General features: G+C 46.2%; 1 protein-coding gene across 7 annotated transcripts in view; it reads left to right on the forward strand.

Moving 5' to 3' along the window:
- Positions 1–15,915, forward strand: part of MYO5B (myosin VB) — a 308,110-nt gene that overhangs the window by 107,108 nt on the left and 185,087 nt on the right. For 5 of the 7 annotated variants that reach the window (XM_039841649.1, XM_039841646.1, XM_039841647.1 and 2 more), the window contains exon 2: positions 14,274–14,384. In XM_039841649.1, coding sequence (XP_039697583.1) covers positions 14,274–14,384 — 111 coding nt within the window. Of the gene's footprint in view, positions 1–14,273; positions 14,385–15,003; positions 15,040–15,106; positions 15,151–15,782; positions 15,867–15,915 lie in introns of those variants that run through there. The other 2 variants (XM_039841650.1, XM_039841652.1) reach the window with 2 other exon arrangements.

A 15,915-nucleotide genomic window follows, 5' to 3' on the forward strand; every position in this document is an offset into this window, starting at 1 on the left:
AACCTCTATACAAGTGAGTGTAGTACAGTTAAAACGCAGCATTACAGTGGAAACGCAGAGGGGGAGAGACCACTTGGGCCAGTAGGAACAAAAAGGCTCAACCAAGGAAGTCATATTGATGCTGGACCTTAAAGGTAGATCGCAGTGGGGAAGGTGGAGGAAGGGAGGAGAAGGTCCAAGGCAGAGGAGAAAGCCTGAGCAGAGGCACACAGGCGGGCAAGCTTGTGAGGTATTTGGAGGTACAAGCTTAGTGCGGCCGGAGTGTAGGTGCGGGGCAGGGTGCCGGGGATGTGGCTAGAAAAGCCATTTGGGCCACATTGCGAACAGTCTTGTATGAACTTTGTCCTGTAAACAACATGGATGTTTTGGAACAGGATCACGACTTCATGATGGATGAGGGGTATTTTTTGTTTGTGTGTTTGTTTTTGTTGTCGTTTTAAGATGATAACTCTAGAACAAAGTTTCTCAACCTTAGCACTGTTGATATTTGGGGCTGGATAATTTTTTGTTGTAGGGGCCGTCCCACGCATTGGAGAATGTTTAGCAGCTTCCCTGGTCTTTAGCTGTTAGAAGCCATCAGCACCCCCTCATCTGCCAGGATGACAACCAAAAGTGGCTTCCCGGGGGACAGTTTTGTCCCCCTACCCTCACCCCAGCTGGAAAGTGCTGTTTCAGAAGTAAGCAGTCTAGAAACTCAGTTGGAGTAGGAAGAGACTGAGGCAGGAAGACCAATTAAGAAGAGACTAGTATTTCAGGTAACAGATGAAGTCCCAAGCTAAGGCAGCAGAGCAGGAATCTAGAGCAGGGAGATGCCCGCAGTATCTGGCCTGTGCTGTGCCTGCTCGGTGTGGTTGGACCAGCAGGTGTCGGTGGCTGCCTGGAACATCGGGCAGGGAGGGAGGAGCACCGGCGGGAGGCGGCTCTGTTTCTGGATTCATTCTGTTTCAGGTGTGTGAGTCGGCCAGGTCCCTTCCCCTCCCCCGATCTTAGTGTCCTTTCATGTGTAAAATGCTTCTAGGAACATGTGTGGTCCCTGTCTCATGGAATTCTAGGGCTTCGTGCTTGTGAAAGCCCTTCGAAAACTGGAGTGCGCTCTCCAAGGGAACAGCACTTTTCTGCAGCCCGGAGGAGTGGGGGAAGTGAGGGTATGGGTGGGCCGTGTGCCCGTCCAGCTGTGCACCGGTGCATGACGAGGCTGGACCACACTGAGCTCACGTGAAGCCCTTGGGTGTGGGGATGGGGTGTCGGGACTTGGCAGTGAGAATTTGCTGGCATTTTGGTGATTAACATCTCAGGATGGGGCACTGTCATAACACGATGCTGTACTTCATCCTTCCGTGAGCAGTAAAACAGACTCTAGAGCTAAGCGTTAACCGAAATACGAAGGTGCCATGTTAAACACAAGCCAATGGTGGATACAGCAGGCGCAGGAAGGGCCAATTAGTGGTCTGTTTTAAACATCTAATGATTATTTATTATCAAGGAGCTTCCCTCCTTGCACCCATTCTCTACTGGTTCTCAGGGCACTCTTTAACTCTAGAGAATAGTGTGCTCTGGGCTAGGCACTGCTGTCACCTGCTAAATAAAGACAAAACATCGTTCACCTAAAAACAAAGAACAGAACTGATGGACTCCTACGGACGGTCTCCGATTAGAGAGAGGCCTTTCTGTTGAGCTACAAACCGTGATCTTTCCATGGATGTGTTGGAGGTCAGCATTAAAAGATTTTCTACCATAGGCAGCCCTCTTCCTGGGAAGCGATTGAATGGTAAATGCAGATGTAGTGCTTAGAGCGTCTTTTACTTCAGCCTACTCCCTGGGACGATCAAGGCCTGGAGAACATGAGTGATCTGACGAGGCAGTTCTGCGGTTCGGAAGTTTGGATGGCGAGGGAGGCTGTGCCGCTGGGCCCCCTGCCTCCCAGACCGCCAGGCCTTCCACACCAATGTGCAGTTTGCCTTTTGCGGGACCTTTCCAGCTCCATGTTCTCAGTCATCTGGGAAAGAACAAATGTGCTTCAGCCTGTGTCCAAAACTAGGGTGATTGCTGTTCTTTACTTTGGTCTCTTCTTGTACATGTTTAGTTTGTGTAAGGTAGGGATGGCCTAGATCACTTACCATCATTGGCGGTGTCATGGTTATTGCTTTGTGAGATTCTCCCAGGTTCTCATCCATGCTGTACTGGGTCTCCCAGAAGGCCCTGGAACCAGGGAGGTGGCAGGGGCCACTGGGGCTGCATCCTAGATGCATCCTAGACCTAGATGCATCCCTTTTTAACACCTACGTGGTACTAGAAAGAATACAATGTTATTTTGTCCAGAAACCCGGATGATTGAACACATTGACTGTGTACTTATTTTAAGGCCTGGGATGCAAACCTATTTCCGTACCCACCATTAATCCATTAACGCATTTGCCAAAAGCTTATTGGCAATCTAGCATGTAAGGCTCATGTATAAAAGTGAGAATTTCGTTGGAGAATGGGACTTACTCAGGTTGCTTCAGAGTTTCGGGGTTCCTGTGGATCTAAAATATTTCTAGTTTAAAAGTGTTATTTGCATAACTTTTCTAAAACTTGCCTGTGGTACACTTGGTAAGGAAACCAACACCAGCAAGACTGAGTACTGCTTTGTCACCTTCCCTCGTGATCACCGTGTTATTAACAGTAGCAGTGATAATTCACACCTTGAACAGTAGCCTTTCAGAGCAACACTGCTCACCTAGGAGTGCGTCGGTGCTGCTCAGGTGAGTTGAAGAGGTAGTAGGTGAGACTTCCACTTCCACGTCCAAAATCAGCTCCGGCAACGGGTTACCCACATATCAGTTCAACAGAAAGTACTGTTAATCCTTCACTCAGTTCATACCCCTTCTTCCGGTGGTTTTTTCATGATATCTGTTGGGGAGAAGGAAGTTTTAGTGTAAGAGGAACCCACATTCTCTCATTTCGGCTTTTTTCATTGAGCTGAATCCTTTTCTTCCCTGCCCCATCCTTCAGATTAGAGCCTATAAAGTGTCCATGTCACACCAGCTGTATCTGTCCTTCCCTCTTTTTCTAAAATGTTCCTAAGTCTTTTATGGTTAGTAACATAGAGGGTTGGGTCAGCAATTCTTTCAAACTGCAGACCCACTTTTCAGCAGGACCCGAAGTGACATTTCAGTATAAAACTGCATCTGAATCAGTCTTTAAAACACAATCATTTGGCATAGAGGAGATGAGTTAGCTGTGATTATCCTAGAGAACCTATGACTATCTGATGGCAAATTTGTTTAACATTGGATAGACTATCCAACTAACATTGGATAGTTCTATCCATATTAACACTGGATAGAACTTTCTAAAGAATTTTTCAGTTCCAAACAGGATGCATCATTGATAACGGCTGCTCAGTGATTCTTCTCAGCCCCAGGATGAAAATCGGAGGCATCATTTTAAGGTCTTTGGTTAATGGTGATTTAAGCAGCAGTCACACATTTCACTTCTTAGCTCTAAAGTCACAATCAGTTTCATGGCTGTTACTCAGTGGGAGTGTGTGTTGGTTCTGGAACATTTTTCCCTTTTCCCTGAGGTCCCAGAACGTCAGATGCTCTCACAGTGCCTGTGTGCCAGTGTGGCCAGATTGAATCGTCTCTCTTCATTCTTAGCACTAAATGTGACCACTTAACTCACTGAAACTCCAAATAAAGCTCCACCTGGCAAAATACAGTGTGCAAAAAGTTGGACTTAGTTGAGGAGGAAATAAAAGAATGCATGGATCTAGAGGATTCAAATGCTGTGTAAGTGTATCGCCAAGGAGTGTGGTGGGAGTGGCAGTTTAGAGGTGTGGAATGACGAAATGCCTGGTAAATGATATAAGAGGAATCCTCGGGCAGAATTTCAAAGTCAGGCTATTTGAGGGTAGGGGCAGGATAAACGATTTTGTTTCCGCTGTGAGTGCTCACACGAGGACTGAGAGCAGTTAAGGACTGGGAGCATGCACGCTGGAAGGTTTAACTAAACTCTCATATTGAGGATTCTTTTTCCTTATACGTCAATCTGTAGGTTCTGATCTTTTAATGATAATAGTCTCGACCGTGTCCCACGTTTAAAACCCATGCATACTTTTCCATTGGCCATGGAATAATATAAAAAATCTGTCCTGTGGTTCCTGAGGTGTCTCCTGCATGTCTCCTTAGTGTAATTTTGGGCCCTTTCCTCTACACTCTGTCCCACTCATACTGGCTTTCTTTCTGTCTTCAGTGAGCACTACTCCTTCCTGCCCCAGGCTTCTCACGCAGGTAACCACTCAGCCTAGAACCCCAACCCCCACTATGGTTTCCCAACTCTTTGTCCACCGAGGTGTCAGCTCGGACCTTGCTCTTTAAGCAAAGCCTTTCCTGATGACCCAGACTAGGGTGGGTGCCCTGTTATATGTGGTGAATTTCTGCATTGTTCAAGCAGTTATGACCAATACACTGGATTAATTGCATAATGTGATCTGACATCCTTGAAGATTGGGACATGTCTTTTTTTCCATTCTGTTCCAGCACTTTGCACAGTGCCTGTCATGTGGTAGGTGTTCAGTAAATACTTATGGAAGAATGAATGAACTAGAGGCCGTGTTCCAGTCGGTGGACCTTGTAACCTAATGGGGACATGCAACAGTGAAGAATATTTATTGAATCAGTCTCAACAATGAAGTGTTTGAATAATGTGGCATGGGAAGGGTGCTGTGCTTTATCCTATGAATGGAAGGTTGAGAGCTGGCTTGAGTCCCAAATGCAAGTGCCTGAGTTGTTTAAGATAGGTGATATCTTAAAAACAAAGCAAGAGAAGTGTATCCAGATGCAAGGGACATTTTCCCAAAAATTTTACCTCAGAAAAGAGCAGCTTCCCTATGCATTCTCTCTATTAATCTTGATCAGTGAAGTACTGTCTGTAGAAGGTAGCTTAGCCTGAATTGATTTCAGGCAGTACTGGTTTTGGTTGCTTAGAGAGGTCACATAATGGAACAGGTTTTAAATTTTAAAAATGGAAGCAAACAAACTCTGACTTGGTGACTATTTCTAGGGCTGTGACTTTCTAATAAGTGTTATGGTGATTGTAAACTGTGAAAGACTGTTTCTCTGAGGAAAGCAGTATACTAGTCTTCGATTGTCAGGATTAGGAGTATATACCTATGGGACAAAAGAGGAAAACAACTATCCAGTGATGGCATCATATACGGATTTAAAAAGTTGGAGTATTCCAAAGAGCTTAGGTGGAAACGAAGATGATAAGCTCTGGAAAACTGCATTAAATGACTTAAAGATTTGTAATATGCCTGTAGATTGGTTAAGTTATATACTAAATTGCTGTGTACAGAGAGAATACTCCAGGAGCTGTAGTCATGTTGCTCGAAGTAAGATTTCAACACAGTTTTAGCTTCTTTATAGGATCCTGATACAGTTAGCTGTAAGAGTGTTCTAGCTTTGAGTAAATCTTTTAGCTTCTTCAGGAAGCAAGTTAATAGATTTAACATTGCAGCCTTACTTTATAACCTGGCTTGCTTTTGACACACCCCTTTTTAAACAGGGACTTTCAGTGATCTTTCCAAAACTTCCTGAACACATTGCTTTATAGCTGTTTCTAAGTCTTGAATATCACTGCAGGTGTACTTCTGGTATAAACTCCCATCATCAGGTGTACTGCTGGTATAAACTCGCCGGGCAAAATGACTCAGCAATGTTCCCTGAACACCAGGTGCCTCCCATCTTGTCAGTTTGTCACTTGAGGACATACTGCTTACTCTACCAAAAAAATCTGCAGAGCAGTAAACAGCCAGGTAAAATTTGCCTTCAACAGCCACATGGAGACTTGGTCCTTCATTAGCTTCAAACACAGATGTACAATGTGGATTAAGACGTCATGGAGACTGATGATGTAATCAGATATCAGAAAGAGTTGAATCTTCCCAAAAGACTAGGTTGAGGTGATGTACTGCTCTAAGTATGTAAGATAACAAATATCAAAAACAGGATTGCGATGGCCAGTGCCAGAAATGTGTAGATAGATCTATCTTTGGCATGTTTGACTTTCGTTTAAATGATAGGAAGTATTGGGTTTCGTTATAACTTTGCTATTTAACTGTGCATTAAATATGTTACAGAATGAAGTTTGCTTCTCTGCTTTTTACTATCCTCCTTTACCCCAAGAGTGCTAAGTGGCTTTTTGCTCTCCCAGTCTCTGTGCATTAAGTTACAGTTCTTCCTCCCAGCATTTGGATTAGCTTGGTTCTCCCTCGTCTACAAAAAGACAATGGAGCAAGTTCGGAAGAAATCTGGGCTGGGCCTCTGGAACTTGCCTGACTGGCTCGGAAATTATGCGTGGATTTTCAGTTACTTAGTTTTGAGTAAACAGTATATTTACATATACGTAATGTAATATGACATAATTCCCCTTGGCTCTGAGTTACAGGCAGCTTCCCAGTGAAGAGCATTTAGGGAAAAGAGAAGGTATTACTGGTCCGGAAAGCCTTTAATGGAGTGAGTAAACAGGAAAACCAGGAGGCTGGACTTGGTGCTGGGGGAGGTGGACTTAACAAGCTCTGGGAATAAATTGGAAGGGAGGAGCGTCTGTGTTCCCTAGACACTGTGTGCACAGGGTTCTGTTGGGATTATTTGTGCTCCCCTGGGGGTAGCCCCACATGTCCCATTCACTCCCCGGGCCCGTTCCTGCCATAGTAACAATAACTACTGAACACTTACTTTGTACTAGATGCCGTGCTAAATGTTTTATATACATCATTTAATCCTAACAACAACCCCAATACAGAAGATATTCCCTCACTTTACAGATCAGGAAGCTGAGCCTGTGATGGGAATTGAGGCTGGTACCCAATGCCTGAATCTTAACCTCCTTCCTCTCCTGTCTCTCGTAGCAGGAGCTCAGATGAGAAGGAAGATGCCTAGCAGCATTCTGGTGGGGATGTTCTTGACTTTGGCCCCCAGATTTGTGGGACTAATCACCACCACTGAGTTCAAAATGTAGTTGGTGCCTGGGCCTGTGAAACATGACCTTCAGATGTGGAGAGGACTATGGGAAGTTCTGCTCAGATGGGGTAAAAAGCCTAGTTTTGGTTCTCCAGACTCCTAACTTTGCAAGAGAATGAAATGTGACCCACTTCCTACGACAAGGGCAGCTAGCTCAGGTGCTTTCATAGTCCCTGCAACGTGGCGGTCCTGTGCCAGGTACCCAGCCCCTGGGGAAACTGCTGTAGTGGTAGTGCTAAAATGAAACTATTGGCTTGGTTTGGAAGTGTTTTTTTTTTTTTTTCCTTTGGAAAGTGTTTGGAAGTGTTTTTTCTTGGTTTGGAAGTGTTTTTTTTTTTTTTTCTTTCTGACCCCTCTAGAGAACTATTGCTTTAACAGGAGAAGCTTCAAAATGCACATTTTTGCAGCAAACAGAAGGCATTATTTATGACGTTTTTGAGAAGCGTTTAAGTGTGTTTTCCTAAACATTGAAGAACTAAGCTATATGCTCCATTATAAGCGGTACAAGGTTTTTGTTTGTTTGTTTTTGGCTTAGAGAGTTTTTAGTCTCTTAGGGTTTATTAGCCTCTGTGGTTCTCAGATTTCTCTCTTATCACTTTGTCCCTGGACCTTGGGGTTCCAGGCAAAGTTAGGGGAGCAGCTTGCTGTCTTTTGTTAGGTGTGATCCTTCCTGCCTCTGGCGGCATGTGAGTTCCAAGTCTCACCTCCCTGCCTTTTATCAATTATGATCTCCCGTGAGACCCACAGCCTGTCCACTTGTTTCAGTGATGTCGACTTTTGTTTGATGATGCTACTCTCTGTGATGGATCTCACACTGGTCCTGCATGGAGAAATTTGGCTTCCGTGCTCCTTGAGAGATGATCAGCTCAGTCTTGCATCTTCCCCAGTGAGTTCTAGAACATAATTCATGTCCTGAGCAAATGCTATTTATTACTTTCTATGTTTTATCAAAAAGATCCAAGCCCCCTTTACCCCAGAGCCCTGATTTTAATTATAGAGATGAGTGCCCACTAAGCCATGGCATCGCGTTAGTGCAAGGGGTACAGCCATGAACAGGCAGTGTTCCTGCTCCTTGTCCTCTAAACACAGGGAGGAATGGACAGGCAGTTTACTCAGCCAGCCATCACGTTAGGCTGTGGGGTCACCTCTTGTCCATTTCCAGGCACCTGTGCCCAGACTACCGTGCTCGAAGTCAAGGCTGTGTTGCAGTGACAACTTCAGCCTGCCCAATTAACTACGAAACTACCTGGTGGCTTAACTCGGAGTGTCATTGTAAATGGTGTTTGCACTTTTTTTTCCCCATATGTAATTACAAGACACATTACTTGTATAAAACATATACTCAGTGGGACCTGGGCTGCTGTAGGAAACTCAGTATTTCTCCGTGAGAAGGAGACCGTGGGGGACTAGAGATCTTTTCTCTGGTTCTGCTCCAAACTCAGCTATTCACTGTGGACTTGGGCAAATTAGTTCTTTTTACCCACAGTTTTCTCCTTTGTGAAATATTAGTGGTAACTCTGCTTACCTTGCCTCAGTTTTAAAATTAAGATGAAGTGATTAGAGTACTTGAAATTACTTACATTAGTGTAAGGTTATGGAGGTAGCATTATTAATTCCAGGGAGTGAATGTGTCCAGTGTCCCTGTTTCCTCCGAAGTCGACTTTGGTTCTGAGGCTCACTCAAAAATAGTGGTTTTAACTCTGATGGCACATTCATTACTTGAGAAGCTTAGAAACAAAACAAAACAAAACAAAAACCGCAGCGCTTGGGCCCTACCCCTAAAGATTTAATTCTAATTATTCGAGTGTCGGACATCATTTTTGTTTTTTGTTTTTTTTTTTTGTTTTTGCTTTTTTTAGATCTACAGATAATTCTTAATTGGCAGCCAGCATTAAGAATCACTTCTGTCAGGGTTTTAGAGATGAAGCAGGCTATATCCAGGTATCCTATATACTGTCACTTGCAGGACACCCAGAGGATCCCAGTAACATGGAAACCCTTAGGCTTGTCATTTGCCCATTCCCATCCCCTAATGCTATGCAAGATCGCATCACGATCCTGCCTTGTAGACTAGACAGCATGCAGTATCATCATCGTCATCATCATCACTATTGCTAACGCTGATAGTACTCTGATACCATGGGATTGCATTTCATTCTTGGAACACCTCATGAAGTGGGTCTAACTTTTACCCCCATTGTACAAGTGAGGAAACTGAGGCTCAGACCCACTCATCAACTTACCCCAGCTAACCGTGTGTGGCTGGAATGCTTACCCAAGCCGTCTGGCTCCTAGAGCCCACACATTTAACCGCAGCACGATGCTGCGTGATAATTAGTATAAATGAGTCATGCTCTACCTTCCTGGATATTGTCTTTACATTTCAGCAGGGGCTTTCTGGAGATGGTGCTTGAGCACAGGAGAAGGAATCCACTGCTGGGATTTCGTGTTCCACCACGGGCTGGTGGGGAAAGGCTCTGGGCACACGAGGATATGTGGTGCCCTGCCAGTTACAGTTTCCAAATCAAATTGCAGGGTTCGCCGGTTCTCAAACTGGCTCACACATGGAATGTGTCTGGGGAGCTTGAGAAAACACTGCCTGGTTCCCACTCCAGAGATTGATGTAATGGGCCTGAGGGGTTGCCTGGCTTGGGAAGCCGGGAAAGCTTCCCAGGGGATTCTCACACGCAGCGGGTTGAGCACAGCTCATAGGCAGCCGCTCCCTCCAGCCGTGGGTCTGAGGACTCCTTCTGTGGGCCCTGCAGAGGTGGAAGAAGCGAGCCGGGAGCAGGAGAAGGGCTCTCTGTACTAATTAACGCATTTCAGTTCACAGAGACATCGGTCTGCCTTTCCTCATTCATACACGGGGTTCTTTCCAAAAGAAAAATCACAAGTTTTTCTTAGGTAATTAGGTCAGACTCATTATTTTGTTTACTTTGATATGATGGAGTTAAGCATTGTTAAAAGGGTAGTCACAAATGGCGCAGCACTATAATTGAGCTATGTGAGTGAGCTTGTCTTTCTACAATCTGCTGCCTGCAGGAAAGCTGCTAGGGCTCAGATTCGTGTGAAGGAATTCCTTGAAGGTGAGAAAATCAAGAGGCAACAACAAACCTTGGTTCTAGAACATTTCCATCTGACTCACAGAAATGTTGGCTTTCTATTAATTCAGATATTTTTTATCTTACTACTTTCCCAGAGACTAGCCGTGAGAACCCCTGCTGGGAGACAGTGTACAGGATGCCGTGTGCCTCCTCTGCAACCAGAACAGTTTTTTAAACAATTGAGGTGAAATCCACATCACGTAAAATTAACTGTTTAAAGGGAACAGTTCAGTGGCATTGACTACAGTGTTGTGCGCCCACCCTCTCTCTGGTTACAGAACATTTTCATTACCCCGAAGAAATCCCTTCCCCTCCACATCCTCCCCTTCCCCACCGCTCACATCACGTCTGTCCTCAAGTCCTCGCTGGCTGCTGTGGCGCTGTCTCTCCCTTCTCTTCGTCTGTTCTCTTGGCTGTTTACTTTGCACTGATTATGTCCCATCTTGTGCTGGGTTACAGAGGCCGTGCATCTTCCTTGGGTGGGTGGGTCTGGGGGAAAAAGGGACAGTGGGAGGTTGTTTGCAAAGGCAGCATGTAAAGCAAAATTTGATTATGGTTAAATTGCCCTTGAAAGTCCTATAATTCCCTCATCAAATGTGGTATGCGTGATGTTGGGTAAACAGCTCTGCTCAGTAATTCATAGGCACATTAAGCTGAGAATCCATGAAGTAGGATGAAGGTGGGGAGGCAGGAAGCTGAGGTGACACCTGCCTGCAGATGTCACTCATTGACACTGTCACAAAGTAAAGCAGGGTTTACTTTGTTCTGGATTAATGAACTGCTGTAATCTCAATGCGTACCCACTTGTGTCTTTATTTGGAGATGGAGGAAACGTAGCAACATCTGGCACAAAATGGACACATAGTAGGTGCTCAGCTGTTTACTGGATTTGAGTCTAAAGCTTGCTTCAGGAGATCTGTAATATACACTATCCTTTAAAAAGTTGTAGCAGAATTTGACCATCTACTTCCTCTCTTTCTAAGTTAGCATTAACTGTTCTTGCTTGCCCCTGCTGAGTGGCTGTTAGTACTCTCCTTAGGAAATGGCCCCATCACCTCTTAGAGAATATTTTTATGCGAATTATCTTCTCAGCTAGATTCTGAGTTCCATAAGGTCAGGGCATAGGTCTCCATGTTTGTACCTAATTACAGGTGCGTATCACAGTGTGTTGTTCCATGTATAAACCAGGTGCCCCATAAATGCACATTCTCTCTCTATTGATTCCTGTCTTGGTGGACATTTATTGAGCATCTGCTATATGCCGGGGATACATAGTTGCTCACTAGTGTATCTGAAAGATCCTGAAGTAGTGAGATAAAACCGACATGAAAGAAATGACTGCAAAACCATAAAGAAAGTTAATCACAGAGAAATCAATTGTGACCGCCCCGCTTTGGGAAGAGCTAACTCTGTAGGGCATAAGGAAGGAAGAGTTTAGTGAGGAGATGGCTCTGGAACGTGCACTCTGCCCATGTGGACAAGCGAGGGAGGGGCATTCTGGGCTGAGGAGACAGCACGTACAAAGGTAACGGGCTGCAAAACTTTTCTGTAAAAGGCCAGATAGAAAATCTTTTAGGTTTTCAGGCCATAGGGTCGATGTCACAACGACACAGCTCTGTCACTGAAGTGTGGAGGAAGCCGTAGACAGTACATAAATGGAATGTGGTTGTATTTCAAGAAAACTATGGACACCGAAATTTGACTTTCATGTACTTTTCATGTGTTATAGGAATATCATTCTCTTGAATTTTTTCAGCCATTTAAAAATTTAAAGGCCCTTCTTAACTCGTGGGCTGTACAGAAACAGGTGGCACGCCGGATTCGGCCCAGGGGCTGTGGTTCGCTGACCTGTGTCTGAAGGCTGAGAAGTGTGAGATCGGGTGGTGGGAGCAGAAAGTTCTTAGGTGTACACATTCTGATTCAGTGGCTGTGGGTGGAGACAGACACGCAAGTCCCTAGGTGGAGAGGCTGAAGTTCTCACTTGGTGTAGCAAAGAGCTAAAGTATCTTTAGGGTCCCTTTATGCACCGGATGCTGTGATGAGTTCTGTGGGTATGGGAAAAACATAGAAGACAATTTTCTGCCCACCAGGTGTTTTCAGTCAATTTAGAGAGAAGAAATTTTTATAACTAGAAAGATGAATGGGCCCTTCCGGAGTACGAATTGAACAGAGGTAAAGCCAGGCAGTGAGATTTTCCAGTGCTGAGTGCAATTAACCGTTTAGTGAGTGGCATGTGGGGTGCAGGGTTAAGGCCAGAGGAGACCCTGAGGGAGCTGGGACTGGGCTCCTCGGCTTCCAGGATGTAACACAGCCTGACAGCATCCAGACATCAGCACCTCCACTCAGTTTCTGTTGGGATTTCCCTTCTTCTTCGATTGTCACTCTGTCATCTTGAGCTGTTCCTGACACCATTTACACTGAATGGAGACTTTGGTTGGAGTAAAGTTTCCTGGGTGTGTTGCACTGCCTCTGACAGAAGGAAAGCCCCGGGAGCATCACTCAGAAGGATGAGAACTCTGGTGGGGCTAAGGAAAGGTCTCATCTGAAGCATAGGGACAGGGTCTTACAAGTCATTGCAGCTGGATGGATGATGGACATAAATGACAGTGGAGGAGGTAAGTTAGAACACCTGAGGGGTAGAAGAAATGTTGACAGTTAAGGGCAGCAAACACTCAAAGTTTTCTCTGGAGATAACTCAGAACATTCTTAGTCTTACTCTAAAGCTCTCAGATACTACACAGCTCTATAGTGTCTTCCTGTAAAGATGCAGCAACATCTTGCTGTTAGGCAGGCTCAGAGGCAGAAGATTCTGTGAACGTGGTTCTTTATAATGCCCAAAACAAATGACCTTGGCTTTGCATCCTGAGCAGGGATGTCAGGGAGGCAGATTGGTGGTGGTTTGCGTTCATGTTTACTGTTCTGAGTCCTTTGCCTCATGACTTTCACTGCTTAATAGGGAACTAGAGGTAAGTGTAGCAGGGCCTTGTTTTTAGAAAAGGCCAGTGACCACCTGTTTGAAAACACTGAAAAAGCAGCGCCAAAATAAAGTCTGCAGGCTGCTTGTGTCCAAGCAACTGACTGGCCACAGGGTCTGTGCCTAGAGCTGTCACCCCACAAGGGAGGTGGGTTATGTTGACCTTCAACAGCTCTGGCTGGCCTTTGGTCAAAAGAACCATTAGTTTCCGGTTTGCTAAGAATCTTCTGTGCCCATGAACCCTGTGTGGGTGTGTGTGTATGCGCGTGCTCACAGACAGCTTCTAGAGCAAACAGGCCCTTGGAAATCACATAGCTATGAAACAAAAATTTAGAAACTTGTCTGACAGATGTAAGTGATGCCAGGAGTGACGGCCAGCTGATTCAGCTATTGCTCTTCAGGGCTTCAGATCTGTAGGTCTCCTTGGTGGCACGTTACACTCACCTTGGGAGCTTTTGTGTCACCTCAGGTTCTGACCGAGCTGGTCTGAGGTGGAGCCCAGACTTGGATTTTCAAAGCTCCTAGATGATTCTAATATACACTCAGAGGTGAGGATCCCTGAGTTACATTGAGAGTGCATTGCCATTTACCCAGGGCTGGATTCTCTGCTGCTAGGATTTGGCTAGCTGAATGACCTTGCAAATCTGGATAGCTGCTAGGGAAGGTTGCTGACAAGGAATACATACATGCACTTTTGACTTGTCGACCACTTTCTTTCCCTTCTGCAGGAAAATGGCTCTGTCTCTGAATGCAGACTATCAGAGCAGAGATCCCTAAGCTTCGAAGATTTGCTATGCCATTTTGTTGCGTTTTACACACGATGTTTTGTTGTTTGCAGCACATTCAATGCTCCCTCTGACATCACTGTTTTATACCATCCTTGGAGATGATGGCGTAAAACTCCGGATGTAACCAAATGCAGGCTCAGCAGTCTCCCGGGAGAATTCTAATTTCATTGATCCATGATAGTCTCTCAGGATCCAGAGGATGCCCTCTGTTACCAGTCCTGTGAGGTGTTAATCTGTTATCATGCTATTGGATCACCTTGTGTCTTGAAATGAGAAGGGAACAAAATGTGTCCAGATGGCTTCAGAAGTTCTCCTGAGGGCCCCCCATAGATAGCAACACGCATTTAGAAACCCGAAAGCTTCATTTCGTATCTGAGTTTCTTCCGTTTTAATTTTTCAGTACACAAGGGTCTGGATCCCTGACCCTGATGAAGTGTGGCGCTCGGCTGAATTAACCAAGGACTACAAGGAGGGGGACAAGACCCTCCAGCTCAGACTGGAAGATGAAACCGTAAGTGCAGGTGGGGGGTGCGGTGGCAGCGCTGGGGTCTGCTCAGCTGGACTGGAGGGTACACTGTGGGCTTGAGTCGTTCCCGCAGGTTGGAGCTTCTGAGCCCCTGGCATCTTCTCTGTTGCTCTTGACGATAATGTTATATGAGCGTGCTAAACCGTAACACTGCTCCATGGCTGCCACATAAGTGCCCGTTGGTGTTAGCAGCTGGGTGATCAGAATCTGCTCAGTGGAGTGAGCGAACCCTGCTGTCCCCACCACAGAGTTGGAGCATCAGCGAGAGATGAGGGAGGGGGGCTGCTGCAGGCGACAGCGAATGCGACCACGGTGGGGGGACCGCTGTGGGCCCAGCCTGCCCGGGTTGGGATCCCGGCTCAGCCACTGCTAGCTTTGTGCCCTTGTGCAAGTCAGCAGTCTTTCTGTGCCTGTTACTTTATCTGTGACATGGGGGTGATCATTTGCCTAGGACGCTTTTGAGAATGAGTCACTGTGTGGCCCATACTTAGAGTAGAGCCTGGCACATCGGCACTCTGGTGTCGATGCTATACTATAGTGTTAGCTGCTACACTGAGAACCCTTTTTCATTAGCTGACTTTCAGGTGGTTTCACCGGGCAGGAAGACAAGGTGGTAACTATGAAACCCTGTTCTTCCGAGGTCTGATGCAGTTTCTCTTTTTCATGGGCCTTTGTGACCAGGCTTCACTGTGATTCGTGCATTTCACAGGTGTTGGAATGTTTGCTCTGTGCTGGGTCGGGGGTTGTGCGGGCGAGTGGTTGTGGCCCTGCCATTTGGGGGTACAGCTCAGCGCTGGAGGCAGCAGAGAACACGAACACAGTATGGCAAAGCTGCAGTGGTCACGGAAGCCAGTGCGTGGGGCGCGGGAGGGACAGAAACGAGGAAACCTGCTGAGGTGAGGGTGTTGACGTGGAGAGGGAGATGGCAAGGAGCTGGCCCCTGGCAAGGCAGGGTGCGTGGGCTGCGAGCAGAGTGTGTCTCAGGCGGGGGTTATGCGTGCCAAGGCCCCGAGGCCTCGGTGTGGCCCTTTGGGTGTGTTGAAGGAACGGAAAGCAGGCCAGTGCACCTGGTGGAAGCCAGTGGAAAAGGGGATGGCGATGGGTCAGGCACGTGGCCAGAGGCCCTTTGTGCAAGGTTTACCGTGGGGGAGACTGGGAGAGAAGCAGGTTTTGTTGAACAGTGGCAGGAGGAAGCCAAGAACCGGCTTTGGGATGGGTTGCAGTGGGAGGGGCCACGGAGCAGGCATCGCGCGGAGGGCAGGCTGGAGTGATCGTTGACGTCCTCTGAACTGCAGCGGCCCTGGAAGTTTGTACCACGTCGTTTAGCCTTTGATCACTTACTTTCTGTTTTTTCTGTCAAGCATTTTGGTTTTGTCTTTCTAGATAGTTAATGACCCACTTGAGAAATGGACCTTGTCTTATGCTTGGCTCTCATACTGCCTCCAGTGGTTGGTGATTAACTCATTGGTTAGTACCAAGACTGACCGTCCTTCCCCGACTAACTTCTGTTTTATCA

This window comes from Pteropus medius, unplaced genomic scaffold (assembly GCF_902729225.1).
Source record: "Pteropus medius unplaced genomic scaffold, Ma_sr-lr_union100, whole genome shotgun sequence".
NCBI classification, from domain to species: domain Eukaryota; kingdom Metazoa; phylum Chordata; class Mammalia; order Chiroptera; family Pteropodidae; genus Pteropus; species Pteropus medius.